This window comes from Dipodomys merriami, unplaced genomic scaffold, assembly GCF_024711535.1.
Source record: "Dipodomys merriami isolate MVZ:Mamm:240054 unplaced genomic scaffold, mDipMer1.0.p SCAF_6, whole genome shotgun sequence".
Taxonomy (NCBI): Eukaryota; Metazoa; Chordata; class Mammalia; order Rodentia; family Heteromyidae; genus Dipodomys; species Dipodomys merriami.
The window spans coordinates 65,782,996-65,799,062 of record NW_027206179.1 but is presented as its reverse complement, the minus strand read 5'-3'; the positions used below and the strand labels follow the sequence as shown (position 1 = coordinate 65,799,062).

At 43.4% G+C, this 16,067-nt stretch overlaps 1 protein-coding gene across 1 annotated transcript in view; it reads right to left on the bottom strand.

Annotated features, from left to right (window-relative positions):
* The window catches only part of Flt3 (fms related receptor tyrosine kinase 3), an 84,657-nt gene that overhangs the window by 16,885 nt on the left and 51,705 nt on the right, over positions 1-16,067 (bottom strand). The window contains exons 10-19 of the mRNA XM_070001973.1: positions 13,507-13,610; positions 12,807-12,915; positions 12,361-12,539; positions 10,645-10,745; positions 10,425-10,557; positions 10,239-10,343; positions 7,441-7,551; positions 5,517-5,670; positions 4,622-4,704; positions 3,014-3,141 (exon numbers count right to left, since the gene is read on the bottom strand). Coding sequence (XP_069858074.1) covers positions 3,014-3,141; positions 4,622-4,704; positions 5,517-5,670; positions 7,441-7,551; positions 10,239-10,343; positions 10,425-10,557; positions 10,645-10,745; positions 12,361-12,539; positions 12,807-12,915; positions 13,507-13,610 — 1,207 coding nt within the window. The remainder of the gene's footprint in view (positions 1-3,013; positions 3,142-4,621; positions 4,705-5,516; positions 5,671-7,440; positions 7,552-10,238; positions 10,344-10,424; positions 10,558-10,644; positions 10,746-12,360; positions 12,540-12,806; positions 12,916-13,506; positions 13,611-16,067) is intronic.

The following is a 16,067-nucleotide window of genomic DNA, read 5'->3' as shown; positions in this document are numbered from 1 at the left end:
CCACCAATGAGGAACACAACGACCTTCAGTCTTCTTGCTGAATGTCATTAGCCAAGGAAGATTAGACTCATCTTACTGGGCATGATGACTCACAACTGTCATTCAGGCTATAAGGGAAGTGTAAATCTGAGGATCTTTGGTTAGGCCTGCCTGGGCCTTATTTAAAAAAAATAATAACTCAGGGCTGGGAAGGTGGCTCAGTGGTAGAGCGCTTGCCTTGCATGCCTGAGGCCCTGGGTTCGATTCCTCAGCACCACATAAGCAAAAAGAAAAAGCCGAAAGTGGCGCTGTGGCTCAAGTGGTAGAGCGCTAGCCTTGAGCTGAACAGCTGAGGGACAGCACCCAGGCCCAGAGTTCAGGCCCACGACTGGACGCCCCCCCCAAAAAAATAAAAATAAAAAATAAAAAAAACTCAAAGCAAAAGAGGGACAGGAACTTGTCTCAAGTAATGGAGGGCTTGCCCAGCAAGTAGAGGAGCCCAACTTCAAACTTTAATACCACTAAAGCAAAATAAAACAAAACTTGCAAAGGAAGAGAGTGAAATATACCTAGAGTCCAGAGACGCTGTCCCAGATAATGATTATTCCTATTATTATTAGGTTTGCAGACCTGAAGGCCCAAGACAGGCTTCACCCATGCTACACCAGTGCTCTGCCACTGAGCTACACTGCCAACCCCATTGTCTGTTTTTCAGGGTCATTCATTCTCCCTAAGTCATTTACTAGCTGGGCACCGGTGGCTCATGCCTATAATCCTAACTACTCAGGAAGCTGAAATCTGAGGATCACAGTTCAAAGTTAGTCCAGACAAAAATGTCTGTAAGACTCTTCTCTCCAATTAACCAGCCTAAAGGTAGAATTTGAGCTGTGGCTCCAGTGGTACAACAAGTGCTAGCCTTGAGCTAACTCAGGAACCCTGAGTTCAAGCCCCAGCATGGGGGGAGGGAAGGACATAAGTAGAGGGAGTCATTTATTGACCCTCAAAAATGGCGTATATCGGAGCTGGAAATGTGGCTTAGTGGTAGAGTGCTTGCCTAGCATGCATGAAGCCCTGGGTTCACAAAAAGCTGGCAGTGGCACTGTGGCTCAAGTGGTAGAACACTAGCCTTGAGCACAGATGGGCTCAGGGACAATGCCCATGCCCTGAGTTCAAGCCCCAAGACTGGTTTAAAAAAAAAATGCCTATCTGGCAAGTACTGATGTAATCCTAGCTCCTTAGGAAACTGAGATCTAAGGATGGAAGTGTGAAACCAGCCTGGGAAATTAATCACCAAAAAGCTAGAAGTGGAGCTGTAGTTCAAGTGGTAGAACTCCAGCCTTGAGAGAAAAAGCTAAAGGACAATGCCCAAGCCCTGAGTTCAAGCCCCAGCATGAATTCTTGCACGCGCGTGCGCGCACACACACACACACACACACACACACACACACAATGTCTATATCCCCTACTTCTCCCTTCAAAGAGTATTTAAGCTCCCACCACCTGGTCTTTCTTTGAGTTTCATATCTTTGGCAATGGCCCCCACACCCGTGCCTGTAAATAAATTCTATGCTTTTTCTCCTATTAGTTGCCAGGTTATTCCACCAGATTGAAAGACTTGGGCCTTGGGGATTCCTTTTGTCACTATAGTGGAGAGAAAAGGATGAAAGGAAGTATCAGAGGAATGGCTTTTTTTTTTTTTTTCAGTCATGGGCTTCAATTGGGCCTGGGCGCTGTTCCTCAGCTCTTCAGCTCAAGGCAAGCGCTCTACCACTTGAGCTACAGTGCCACTTCCAGTTTTCTGGTAGTTAACTGGGGATAAAATCTCACAGACTTTCCTGCCCAGGCTGGCGTTGAACTGCGATCCTCAGATCTCAGCCTCCTCAGTAGCTAGGGTTATAGGCGTGAGCTACCGGCGCCCAGCCAGAGGAATGGCTTTAATGTGCTTACACACATGATACATGGAATGGCAGAGAAGGGCAGCGCTAGAAGCAAGAATATAACATTTGGGGGGAAATCATAGTCTGAGGTAGGGCCCAAGAACTTGCAGCTCAGCTGTAAAGGATCTGGGGTTAACAACCAAGGAGACAAAAGGTCTTCAGGGCTGTCACTCACCCTCAGCCCAGAGGAGTAGGCTAGCCAACCCAAACCGTCTTGGCAGAGCATGCTGTTTGGGCCTAACTAGCCCCTGAATACAACCTACAGGGCATAACTTGAAGGCTTTCCAAGAAGACCTAACAAAACTACACTCCATTTTGAGTGGGGATTTCTGACAACTTCCTATAAAAGGATCTGCCTGGGACACTATAGGAGACTTTGAACAGATGGGGAGGGCTATGCTGGCATTGTCTTATAGGGAACCCTGGGCCTTTATGCTATAATAGCAAAGTGTAAAAGATAACAAGCTAGGTTACTTCAGCAGCAAACTGGGGGAAAGGACAAGGTTTAAGGGAAACATATTAACCAGACAACAACAAAAAAACACACTCGGGATGGGAAGGTGGCTCAGTGGTAGAGCGCTTGCCTTGTATGCATGAGGCCCTGGGTTCGATTCCTCAGCACCACATAAGCAAAAAGAAAAAGCCGGAAGTGGCGCTGTGGCTCAAGTGGTAGAGCGCTAGCCTTGAGCTGAAGAGCTGAGGGACAGCACCCAGGCCAAGAGTTCAGGCCCCATGACCGGACCCAAAAAAAATTAAAAAAAAAAACACTCTCTCATAACTGTATTGTATGTTAGTACCTCTTTTTCATAATAATTATTATGTTGTGTTGGGTAGGGTTTGAACATAAAGCCTCACACTCTTGCTTGACTTTTTCATTCCTAGTTGGTGCTCTACCATTTGGACCACACTTCCATTCTGGCTTTTTGCTAGTTAATTGGAAATAAGAGTTTCATGGACTCTCCTGCTCAGTCTGGCTTTGAACCCATCAGATCTCATCTTCCTGAATAGCTAGGATTACAGGTATAAGCCACCAGCACCTGGCTGATAATAATCTTTTCATATTTTTTTTGTTATGTTTCTTTTTCAAGGGAGCTTACCGACTTAAATTCCAGAAATTCCATTCCTTTGGCAACTTGATATGCAAAGCAAAGAAGATCTTCAAATGTAAGCACATTCAGGTCCTCTTCTTCTTCCAGTCTTTTCTGGTTTTCATATTCAACTTCATCTGTAAAAGAGCATCCTTCTTTACCTTTTCCCAAACACTAAGTAATTGCCTTATTAAATCTCCACGAGAAGGTTATTAAAACCATACTTGGGTAAAGAAGGTTATTAAAACCATAATTGGGTAAAGAGGCACTAAATAAAATTTATAGGAAGCCGGGCACTGGTGGCTCATGCTTATAATCCTAGTTACTCAGGAGGCTGAGATTTGAGGATCTCCTTTAGAAGCCAGTCCATTCAGGAAAGTCTATGAGACTCTAATCTCCAGTTAACCAAAACCCAAAAGTAGAGCTGTGGCTCAAGTGACAGAGCACTAGCCTTGAGCAAAAAGAGCTCAGGAACAACCCCAGATTTCCCAAACAGGCCAGTTTCTGTCAGCACTGTAATGAAATTGCCTCTGTTGTCAGCCATACCAAAAAAGAAAGAAAAGAACAAAAGGTTAATGTGAAGTAATAATACCAACCAGTCATTTTTCTATTTTCCTGTCTCCCTGTTCCTAGGAAAGTAACTTTGAAACAATCCTGTTCTTTCCTCTTTGTTTCTGCTTTCTTCAGTCCTTCTCTGCTATAAAAGTAACTTCCTTTGCTCAGTCCATTGATACACTTCACTCTTGTTTTCAGGAGTGACCTGTCTCCTAGGTCTAGAATCCCAAATGGAATCAGTAAAGATCTTTAAACAGAATCTGTCATAATTTTTGTCTTTTGGAAGGTACTAAAAGACACACCTAACAGCCCAAGGGAAGTCCTGTTTATGCTGAGCCTGTGCTCAGGACATAGAAAGATCTATTCATTTATTTGTGCCAGTCCTGGGGCTTGAACTCAAGGCCTGGGCATTGTCCCTGAGCTTTTATGCTCAAGGCTAGCATTCTACCACCTGAGCTACAACTCCACTTTCAGCTTTTTGCTGGTTAATTGGAGATGAGTCTTACAGACTTTCTTGCCTGGTCTGGCTTCAAACCATGATCCTCAGATCTTAGCCTCCTAAGTAGCTAGAATTATAAGCATGAGCCACAGGCACCCAAAAGCTGATAATTTCAAAAGAATAACCTGGAGTTGGGTGCTGGTGTCTCACACCTATAATCCTACTGCTCAGGAGGCTGAGATTTGAGGATCATGGTTCAAAGCCAGCCCAAGCAGAAAAGTCCCTGTGAGACTTTTATCTCCAATTAACCACTCAAAAACCAAAAGTGGTGCTGTGGCTCAAAGTGTTAGAGCTCTCGCCTTGAGCAAAAAAATCTCAAGGATAGAGCCCACATCCTGAGTTCAAGCCCCACGACCAACAACAACAACAAAAAGAACCTGGAAAAATAAGAGGGATTTCAGTGTTTATTAGTTGATCATTGACATAAAATTTATAGTATGATAAACTCTTGGCTTTTCATCAGAGAAAAAGTGTTTATCATTGTATACTCTTAAAAAAAAGCTAACATGCAACTGGTATCCATATCCATTTTTAAAGTATTACTAATTAGAATAACATGTTACCTTCAGAATTAATTGAATTTCCATTGAATCCAGAGATCTGATCCAAGTCCTGGTGTATTTGAACTTCTCTTGAACCAGGCATACTATTAAAATGAAATTTGTTCATTATTAACATTTTCCTTCTGAGCAGCAGTTTATAGAATAAAATGTGGTTCAGCAGTGAAATGGATTCCAATTATAAATGAGCTTTTAAATCAAAAGCACATTATCAACATCAATTTTCTTTTTCGACATTTTTGTACACATTAAAAACATCCATGTGGTTGGGCTTGTGGGTTTCACTGGCTTGACAAGATATTCAGTCTCTGTCATACTGTGAATATTGAAGTTACACTTTATAAAGGAGGAAATCAAATACAATTTGCTCCATTACAAAGTTTAGAAAGAGTGGAACTTGGAAATACACTTCATTCTCTTGTTTTTAAACCCAGCCTATATTCCCTTTAAAAGTTCATGCTAAGACAGGCACTGGGCTCATGTCTGTAATGTTTCAAGCTGATGTTCAAAGCCAGTCCAGGCAGAAAAAAATGTGGTTTTTTTTCATGTCATTCTGGCTTTTTGCTAATCAATTGGAAATAAAAGCCTCATGGACTTTTCTGACTGGGCTGGCTTCAAAGAGTGATCCTCCTGAGAAGCTAGGATTACAGGCATGAGCCACCAGCTCCCAGCTTTATGTCTGGTCTTTCCCATTTAATCATTTTTGGCCAAGACTGGCAGAGAGTCACTGAGAAACAACTGATACTGGAACAGAACTGAATAGCAGCAGACAAGAGACTTTTCTAGATCTTCGGCCTACAGATCAAACAACACGTTTAGGAATTGGTCCATGGAGCTGTTAGGTGATCAGTGTCCAGTGATGTTTAGTTACAGAATACACCCTGACCCAGCTTCTTACCTGGAACTTGGATGTGACTGAAAAGTGGGGTAAAAACTAAAATTGTTGTCCTTGAAAATCTCTGTCCATGTCCTGTGAAACTTTTCTCTTTTACTTCTTAGATAATTGAGAAGATCACCATAGCAACAGTATTCAAAAATCAAGTAGACTGGTCCTGAAATACAGTTTTAATTAAGTAGACATACTTAAATTGTTTTCTCTTCTTGTTCTTTTTGTTTTCTAAGTCTGCATAGCACATGCCGTACTCTTTGAGAGGTTCAATTCTCCCCTGTCTTTGGGAAAGTACTTTTTCTGAGTCTTTTCATACTTTAAATTCAAGTTTGGCTTTTTTGCTCAAACTTCGTTTGGAAATTGCCATCCTCTTGCCTTTCTCTTTGGGTCTTGTGCACATGGCCTTGCCAATACCACCAACCTCTTGGATGCTTGTCTGTCACTGAGAGTTACACAACAGCTGCATTGTGGACACTGGGTGCACAGTTAGGATCTTGACTCAGTGAAGATACCTGGATTGAAGGCTTGGTCCCAAGCCTATATGCTGTTGGAAGGTAGTGAAACCTTTAAGAGGTGGGGCCTAAGGGAAGGAGGTTAGGTCACTTAGGGAGTATGCCTTTAAAAAAAAAAAATGTGCCGGGCGCTGGTGGCTCACGCATGTAATCCTAGCTACTCAGGAGGCTGAGATCTGAGGAAAGCGGTTCAAAGGCAGCCCGGGCAGGAGAGACCGTGAGACTCCTATCTCCAATAAACCAGCAGAAAACCGGAAGTGGCACTGTAGCTCAAGTGGTAGAGTGCTCGCCTTGAGCTGAAGAGCTGAGGGACAGTGCCCAGGCCCAGAGTTCAAGCCCCACGACCGACAAAAAAAAAAAAAAAAAAAAAAAAAGTCTGTCCTGAGGCTTGAATTCAGAGTCTGGGCACTGTCCCAGAGCTTCTTTGGCTCAAGGCTAGTGCTCTACCACTTGAGCCACTTCCGGCTTTTTCTGAGTAATTTCTTGGAGATAAGAGTCTCACAGACTTTCCTTCTCAGGTCTGGCTTTGAACCATGATCCTCAGGTCTGAGGATCTCAGCCTCCTGGGTAGCTAGGAGGACAGGTATGAGCCACCAGTAAGGGTGTGTGCTTTAAAAGAATAGAGGAACGCCCTGCATCTCAGTCCTTCTGTTTCCCAGCTGCCACAGCTGTTTCACTCAAGACCAGGGCTCTATCTACCACCTTCCAGCGTTGGGGTGGCTGATTGGAGTTAGGAGTGTCATAAAATTTCCTGCCAGGCTGGCTTTAAACTTCAGTCCTCAGATCTCAGCCTCCTGAGTACCTAAGATTACAGCTTCTGGAGCTTTGCACCTTTCCTTGAGTATTTTTTGTTACACTGGCAAAAAGCTGGCTAACATAGTTGGCAAGTATATACTGTTTGTCTCAGGAGAGACAAACAGTATAGATATTCACTGTTCTCTCTTACATCTATTTTTCTCTTTTCCCTCTTCTTCTAGCTTCAGCTTCAGGCCTGCTGTCTCAGAAATAATGACCCTTGGGCACCTCACTTGGGTATTTCTAGGCAAGAGCAGAGAACCAAAGCGCATGTCCCAGGGAATTGTGGGAAAATTAAGTGTGAAATTCCATCTTGGCTGTTTGGAGGCAGTCCAATGGGGGCAGCGACCAAGCTGTGCAATTGTTTTCATTACTGCCTTTATGGTAGCTTCACAGAGGAGGGAGGAGCTCCCACACTACAGAATTGTTTTTAATGATGTTATGCATCCCTAGAGAGCAAGTAAGACAGATGTACTCTATACTGCCACATCTGGTGTATGCAGTGCCCCGTATCTAATGCTTCTTGAACCATGAGCCCACACCAGGACTTCGAAATGAGAGTAAATGTTCTCTATGTCTTAGGCTGTAATCGTTTGGACTGGATGTTTCTGGGAGAAGCTGCTTACCTGAAAGTGTGCAGGCTCCCAGCAGGTTCACGATATTCTCATGGTGGCCCAGGTGTGTCATCATCTTGAGCTCTGACATGAGTGCTTCTCTTTCAGAGCTGTCTGCTTTTTCTGTCAATGGAGTAGGATTAAAAAATTGTCAAGGGCTGGGAAGGTGGATCAGTGGTGGAGCGCTTGCCTTGCATGTATAAGGCCCTAGGTTCGATTCCTCAGCACCATAAAAGCAAAAAAAAAAAAAAAAGCCAGAAGTGGTGCTATGGCTCAAGTGGTAGAGTGCTAGCCTTGAGCTGAGGGACAGCGCCCAGGCCCAGAGTTCAGACCCCACGACAAGACCAAAAAAAAAAAAAAAATTGCCAAATTAGCCAGGTACCGGTGGCTCACGCCTATAATCCTAGCTACTCAGGAGGCTGAGATCTAAGGATCACAGTTCAAAGCCAGCCTGGGTAAGAAAGGCCATGAGACTCTTATCTCCAACAAACCATTAGAAAACCAGAAGTGGCGTGGTGGCTTAAGCGGTAGAGTACTTACCTTGAGCTGAAGAGCGCAGGGATAGTGCCCAAGCCCAGAGTTCAAGCCCCATGACCGACAAAAAAATAAAAAATTAAAAAAATTGTCAAACTCATCCCGGTGCCAGTAATCCTAACTACTCAGGAGGCTAAAATCTGAGAATTATGGTTCAAATCCAGCATGGGTAGGATTTTTTTTTTTTTTGTTAGTCGTGGGGTTTGAACTCTGGGCCTGGGTGCTGCCCCTCAGCTCTCCAGCTCAAGGCTAGCACTCTACCATTTGAGTTACAGTGCCACTTCCAGCTTTTTCTGTTTATGTGATGCTGAGGACTCGAACCCAGGGCTTCATGCATGCGAGACAAGCACTCTGCACTGAGCCACCTTCCCAGCTCCCCCACCTTCCCTGTGAGATTCTTATCTCCAATTAAACAACAAAAAGTGGGAAATGGAGCTGTGGTTCAAGTGGTAGAGTGCCAGCCTCAGTCATAAAAGTTCAGGGACAGATCCCAGGCCCTGAGGTCAAGCCCCAGGATGAGTACTCATGGCTCATGCCTATAATCCTAAGTGAGTCTGGACATCGAGGCTGAAATCTGGGGATTGTGGTTCAAAGCCAGCCCAGGAAGGAAAGTCCATGAGACTCTGATCTCCAATTCACCACCACAAACAAGGGAGTGAATGTGTGTGGCTCAAAGGGTAGAATACCAGCCTTTAGTGAAAATGCTAAGAAACATCACTCAGACTCTGAATTCAAGTCCCAGTATCAGAAACACACACACACACACACACACACACACACACACACACACACACACACACACACACACACACACACACACACAGAGAGAAAAAAGAATGAAAGGAAGATGAACAAGTATGTTATAATTATGATCAATTTTGTGGGAAAAGTCTACAGAGATTTAGGTCACATACTGCCGGAGATTTTTTCCATTTATGTTTGGTGCTGGGGATGGAACCCAGGGCTTCATGCTCTACTGCACGTACTCTGCTGCTGAGAGAGTGAGCTTGTTGGTGGTGTGAGAAGGCTTTCCTGAGGAAGTTTCCCTTAAGCTGAGGTCTAATAAAAGAGTGGGAGGTACCTAAGTGAAAGGGGAAGAGCAGGTGGAAGGATCCACCAGTGCAAAGATGCTGGAGTGGGAGGACCATGGTGTTCTGAGGAACTGAAATAAGGTCAGCATGCTGGTGTGCGAGAACAAGAGGAAGAAAGGTTTCACAGTGCCCAAATTACTCCAGGTTGTGTGAACCATTGTGAGAGCAATTGAAAGCCACTGGAAATGTTAAGGAGGCAGATGAAAATTCTTTTGCATTTCATGACTGTCACTTGGACTGCAGCATAGAATGCCCCCACAAGAGGTTGGGGATACAGATCAGATGTTTTGAAGGCTACTGCAATGGAACGGGAGATGGAAACGGAGAGAGGAGGATGGATCCAGAAAACAACAGGCAGGACACCTGATTGGAAGAGCTTTTGAGGAGTTGGAATGATTGTAGGGTCAAAGGTTCACCTAGATCCGTGGCCTGTGGCATCTCACCATCCCTTCCCGATCGCCATGCAGAAGGAGCTGTGATGGAAGCTGAGAGCGGGAAAGCCCAGTTTGGATGAGCTCATGAGACAGACTTTTGTATCTAGGCACTTGTGGCTCACACCTGTAATCTTAGCTACTCGGGAGGCTGAGATTTGAGGACTGCAGTCCGAAGGCAACCTTGGTAGGGAAGTCCATAAGATTTGTATCTCCAATTAGCCAGCAAAAAAAGATAGAAGTAGAGGTGTGGCTCAAGTGGTAGAGAACCAGCTTTGGGTGGAAAAGCTAACAGGCAACGTCTAGGTTCTGAGTTTCCAGCACACACACACACACACACACACACACACACACACACACACACACACACACACACACCAGGAAGGAGAGAAGTGATGGAAAAGAGACTGGCACAGCCAAGTGCCTGTGGCTCACACTTTTAATCCTAGCTACTCAGGAGGCTGAGATCTGAAGATCACAGTTTGATGCCAGTCCAGGCAGGAAAGTGAAACTCTTATCTCCAATTAACCATCAAAAAGTGGTGCTGTGGCTTAAGTGGTTGGGTGCTAGCTAGCCTTGAGCACCAAAGCTCAGCAACAACATCCAGGTTCAAGCTCTAGTACCAGCAGGAAAAGCAAACAAACAAACAAAAAATAAAAACAGGAAGGAGAGAAGTATGGAAAAGAGACAAGCAGGAAGCTATTTTTCATTATTGTGCATTGTTGTTGATGCTACTCCGCAGCATGTACTGTACCTTTCAGCATTTTCACGGCCACCTGGATTGAGACTCCTGTTTTACTAATTCCATAGGCTGTTGCATTCATCACTTTTCCAAAAGCCCCTGAGCCCAAAACCTTTCCTGCAAAGATAAACGAGAAGGAGGTGCGTCAGAATGGTTTTCCAATGAAGAAGCAATGCCGTAGGAACATTCAGCACTTACCAAACTCTAAATTTTCTCTTGGGAACTCCCATTTGAGATCGTATTCATATTCTCGGAAATCAATGTAGAAGTACTCGTTATCCAATGAGCCGGTCACCTGTACCATTTGCAGCTGGCTTTCATACCTAAATTGCTTCAGAGATGAAATAATGCATCAGTGTGTGGCCAGGCAGTTCTGCAGATCACCCAAACAGTCATGCACGTTGGCTCTTACTTTTACCTTTTTGTACTTGTGACAAATCAGCATGATTAAAACAATAATGAAAGGAAGACAAAGGCCAATTGTTGCATAGAAGGAGATATTGTCTTGGACGAAAGGGCCTGTAAGAAGAGAGCATCACTAGGTAATGAGGTAATGAGACAGAATTCTTGCGCAAAATTAGACATAGCACACTATTCGTTAGAATCTCTCACTTCCTGTTTGAGTGACCACTATGCTCAGTCTTTGCCAGCCCTATGTTAATCAGCTCCCCACAGGAAATCAGACAACCTTTTTCTAAGGGATAAGTTCTCTTCCAGAAAATCTGAAACAACTCTGAATGCATTTAAAAGAAAAAATTATTTACCAGAGTTATTAGAATGATACCCATTCGAACCTGTCCTTTAAGCCCAAATCAGACTCCTTAAAATACCTGATGTTCAGAAATCATAATGTTCCTTCTATGAACATGGAATACTTAATTTTTTCTTTTCTTTTGTTTTTTGTTGTTTTGTTTTTGTGCTTGTACTAGCATTTGAACTCAGGACCTCATACTGTGGCTTGGCTTTTGCACTCAAGGCTACCACTTGAGTCATACCTCTCTCTTCCAGCCTTTTGCTCATTAATTGGAGAAAAGAATCTCAAGGAATTTTCTGCCCAGGTTGGCTTCGAACTGTGATCCTCAGATTTCAGCCTCCTGAATTGCTAGGATTCCAGGTGTGGACAACCAATATCTGGCAAGAGCTTAGATTTTTGGTTCTAGTAAATTTGAACTATTAATGTAGATGGCTTTGTTTCAATGCAATATAATTTAGGAGGGTTCTACAAAGCAAAGTCAAACTATAAAACAGGAAGCTAAAGGTAAACAAGGAGATTAAGAAATGGGGAAATAATAGAAAGGCCAAATGACTAAATCTGCCTCATCTGAGTTGGTTCTTACAGTGGACTTTTATCATACCAGAAGTGTAACTTGAGAATAACAGTAAATAGAACTCATCCCTAAATGCAAAACTGTACAGGATCCATCAGGGGAATTCTCACCTGACTCAAAAAAGCCCTCTATTCTCATATTCTGATCCTATACTTCCTTGTAAAAATTCCCCCAGTATAAGGCAAGGACAGGGACTAAATCTGAGTGAGGAACTACTAGTGGAGAGTAGTACAATAGAAATTGTTACCAAGGTCATGATGGCTCACACCTGTAATTTTAGCTACTCAAGAGACAGATCTAAGGATCAAGGTTTGAAGCCAGCCTGGGCAGCAAAAAACTGGAAGTAGAAGTGTGGCTCAAGTGATAGAACACTAGACTTGAGTGAAAAAAGGTGAGGGACAGTACTTGGGTACTGAGTTCAAGCCCCAGTACCAGCACAAGAAAAGAAAGAGAAAGAGAAGGAAGGAAGGAAGGAAGGAAGGAAGGAAGGAAGGAAGGAAGGAAGGAAGGAAGGAAGGAAGGAAGGAAGGAAGGAAGGGAGGGAGGGAGGGAGGGAGGGAGGGAGGAAGGAAGGAAGGGAGGAAAGAAGGAAAGAAGGAAGGAAGGGGGGAGGAAGGGAGGGAGGAAGGGAGGGAAAGGGAAAGGAAGGGAAAGGAAGGGAGAAAGAAAAAAGAAAGAAGGAATGAAGGAAAAGAAAGGAGGAAGGGAGGGAGGAAAGGAAGAAAGGAAGGGAAGGAAACAGGGAGGGAAGGAGAGAAGGAAGGAAGGAAGAAGGGAAAGAAGGGAAGGAAGAATTTGCGGCATACCTGGTGAGTTTAAATGAATTGTTTCACAAGACGTGCCCACTGAGTTATATGCACAGCACTTGACCAAAAACCCCTTTACAGCCTCACTCATATTTAGTGTACTACTTGTTATCCACTGTCCAAACACTTTTCTGTGAGCCTTTTTATTCCAAACTCCTTCAGTAATTTCTTCTGTGCAACTAAAAAGAAATGGCAAAATCAGATAGGCAGGACTGTGGTTAGATGGAAAATTAGGTCTCTAAGCTTTAGTGAGGATCCAAACAACATTCATCTGGGGTAAGGTCTAGGGAACAACTGGTGGCCATAGGTAATTAATTACATCTGATTCAGGAAGTAAGTTTGGTAAGCATTCTTTTTTTTTTCCTCAATCTGTATTGATGAGGAAGAAGCAATAGGTCAAAGCGCCTTATGCCCTTCCATTACAAGAAATGTCAGAGTCTGATTACTTGGGAGACTTGTCTGAACACTTTTTCCAAGTCCACGAGGGTAAGGGGTATCCATCCGAGGAGCAAGACGCCTGACTCGCTGATGCTTCTGCTAGCACTTGAGGCTTCCCTAAAAACAAACAACAACAGAAACAAAATGCCAAATAAGTTCAGGTAATGTTGGTCTTTCTTACATTGCTTCAGGAAAAGCTGTGTGCTCCTGAGAGGTCCTCTCACCTTACCATCTGCCACATAACTTTTTTTTTTTTGGTCTGAGCAGGAAAATCTGTGAGTCTCATCTCCAATAAACCACCAAAAAGCTGGAAGTGGAGCTGTGGCTCAAGTGGTAGAGTTCTAACCTTGAACTAAAAAGCTCAGGGACATCGGGCTGGGAAGGTGGCTCAGTGGTAGAGCGCTTGCCTTGTATACATGAGGCCCTGCGTTCGATTCCTCAGCACCACATACACAGAAAAAAAAAAAAAAAGCTGGAAGTGGCACTGTGGCTCAAGTGGTAGAGCGCTAGCCTTGAGCTGAAGAGCTGAGGGACAGCGCCCAGGCCCAGAGTTCAGTCCCCACGACCGGATCAAAAAAAAAAAAAAAAGCTCAAGGACAGCTCCCAGGCCCTAAGTTCCAGCCCCAGGACTGGCACCAAGAGATGGGGGTGGGGGAAGAGAGAGAAAAAGAGAGGGGGGAGAGAGAAATTATTGACAATTTAACTTACTTCTTATATTCAGTGTGAACATCTTGGTAAACTGTGCATCATCATTTTCTGCATGGAATATGTATTCTCCTGGCTGATGCTTGTGATTGCAAAACTTAGATACGCTGTTTGAAAAAGAATTAAAGATGGACTCAGCTTGATTCTTACAAATGTGCTACCGATTCTTACAAAGAATGCTCATGAGAAGGGTTTTCCATGAGGCTAGCTCCACTTGCCAGCCTTCATGGAACAAGGAGGCATCAGTATTTGACACCTTTGCTGCTCAAATGTGGTCCATGAGCAGGCGGCCTTAATATCAGCATTCATATCCTCTGAGAACTTGGTAGCAATGCAAATTTGGAGTCTACCTTTTCAGACCATCTCTTCTGGGACTGGTGGCTCACACCTGTAATCCTAGCTACTTGGAGGGCTCAGATCTAAGAATCATGGTTTGAAACCAGCCAGGGAAGAAATGTCTTTGCCACTCTAAGCTCCAATTAACCAGCAAAAGCCTGGAAGTGGAGATGTGGCTCAAGTGATAGAATGCCAGTTGAGTAAAAAAGTTAAAGGACATTGCCCAGGCCCTGAATTCAAGACCCAGTCCCCCCCCCCAAGACATATACATATATACATGGCCCTACCTCTTAGAGTTCTGCTTCTTCCCAGCACCACTCTGAGTAAGAAACTTTAAACAAATGGATATTTGGGGGAAATTTAAAATTGATCCCAACTATTCCAGCTCCTATCCTCAGAAACATCATAGTTCAAGTGTGCAAAAAACCCCTACAAAAGTTCTTAGGGGAGGAACTCAATGGCACAATGCCTATGTGCCTCAGATCATATAAAATAATATTTACTGAAGTGAACTCCAGGAAATGGAAACAAGAGGGTTTTTTTTTTTTTTGCTTTGTTGCTGTTTTTGTTTCCTTAACTTTTTTTTCTTGTTGGTTTATCTGTCTTTGGGAAGTTAAGAGAGGGCACAGAAATGGAGGGACAAAGGATGAACAAATGCAGCAATGGTGCTCACTAGACACTCTGTTGAAAACAAACTATATAACTTCTGGGTGGAGGATAAAACTGGGAGAAGTAAGGGAAGGAGTAACATTGTCCCAAATGAAATGAACTTGCTACTTGACTTATGTAACTACAACCCTTCTGTACATTATCTTCATAACAATAATTTAAAAATATTTACAGAGGGGCTAGGAATGTGGCTTAGTGGTAGAGTGCTTGCTTAGCATGCATGAACCTCTGGGTTCAATTCCTCAGTACCACATAAGTAGAAAAGGCTGGAAGTGGTGCTGTGACTCAAGTGGTAGAGTGTGACCTTGAGCAAAAGAAGCTCAGGGACAGTGTCCAGACCCTGAGTTCAAGCCTCATGACTAGAAAAAAATATATTTACAGAGAAAAAAACCTACAGGAGAAGAACAGTTAAAATACTGAGAATATGTAGATGATGGAGGAAGGCCCAGGAGAAAGTAGGTGAGAAAAGTTGAGCAAATTTCACAGAACAAGGGCTTGAGTTACATCCCTCACATAAGTTGGTTTTAGATGAAAATTAAAGGAAAAATCCACAGAGAAAGAAAAGCCAGGCTTAAAGCCAGCTGCAAATGTTACAGGTGACTGGCTCAATGGATAACAATATCTCCAATTAACCACAAAAAGCCAGAAGTGAAGCTGTGGTTCAAGTGGTAGAACTCTAGCTAGCCTTGAGCACAAAATCTAAGGGAGTGCATTGGGGCCCAGAGTTCAAGCTCCAGGATTGGAAAAAAAAAAAACTACACACACACACACACACAAAAAAACAAATAACTATAATTGAGAACCGACTGCAAGTTTAAAAAATGGGCTTCTGTTCTTGCAGAATTTACAGCCTGGTGGTAAATGCAGATAAGTAAAGAAGCAGTTATGGGAACTGAACGTGTGGTACACACCTATAATCTTGGCATTGAGTCAGTCAAGATTTCACAGTCAGCCTGCTACACAGCAAGAGCCTGTCTCAAAAAAAAAAGTAGTTATAAGTAGAGTATAGGAAGTCCTACCACAGGAGAAGTAAAAGTTCAGATTTGAGGTTTCAGAAATATGACAAGATATGTGTTGTCTAAGATAGAGAAAATGGGGAAGGAGGCAGGCACAGGAAAAACAAAATTACAAGTACTGGACTGAATATGGAAAAAGAAGGCAAGAGTAGAGTCCTAGTTGGTCTGAGAATTCAAACACACAACTGGAGCCGGGATCTGGTGGCTCATACCTGTCATCCTAGCTACTCAGAAGGCTGAAATCCAAGGATTGTGGTTTGAAGCCACACCAGGCAGGAGGCTCTATAAGACTCTTATCTCCAATTAACCATCAAAAAAAGCCAAAAATGGAGCTGTGGCTCAAATGGTAAAGTGCCTGCCTTGAAAAAAGAAGCTAAGGGAGAGTACCCACAAAGAAAGGAAGAAGGAAAAAGGAAGGAAAAAAGAATGAATGAAAGAAGAAGAAAGGAAGGAAGGAAGGAGGGAGAAAGAGAAAGGAAGAAAGAAAGAAAGAAAGAAAGAAAGAAAGAAAGAAAGAAAGAAAGAAAGAAAGAAAGAAAGAAG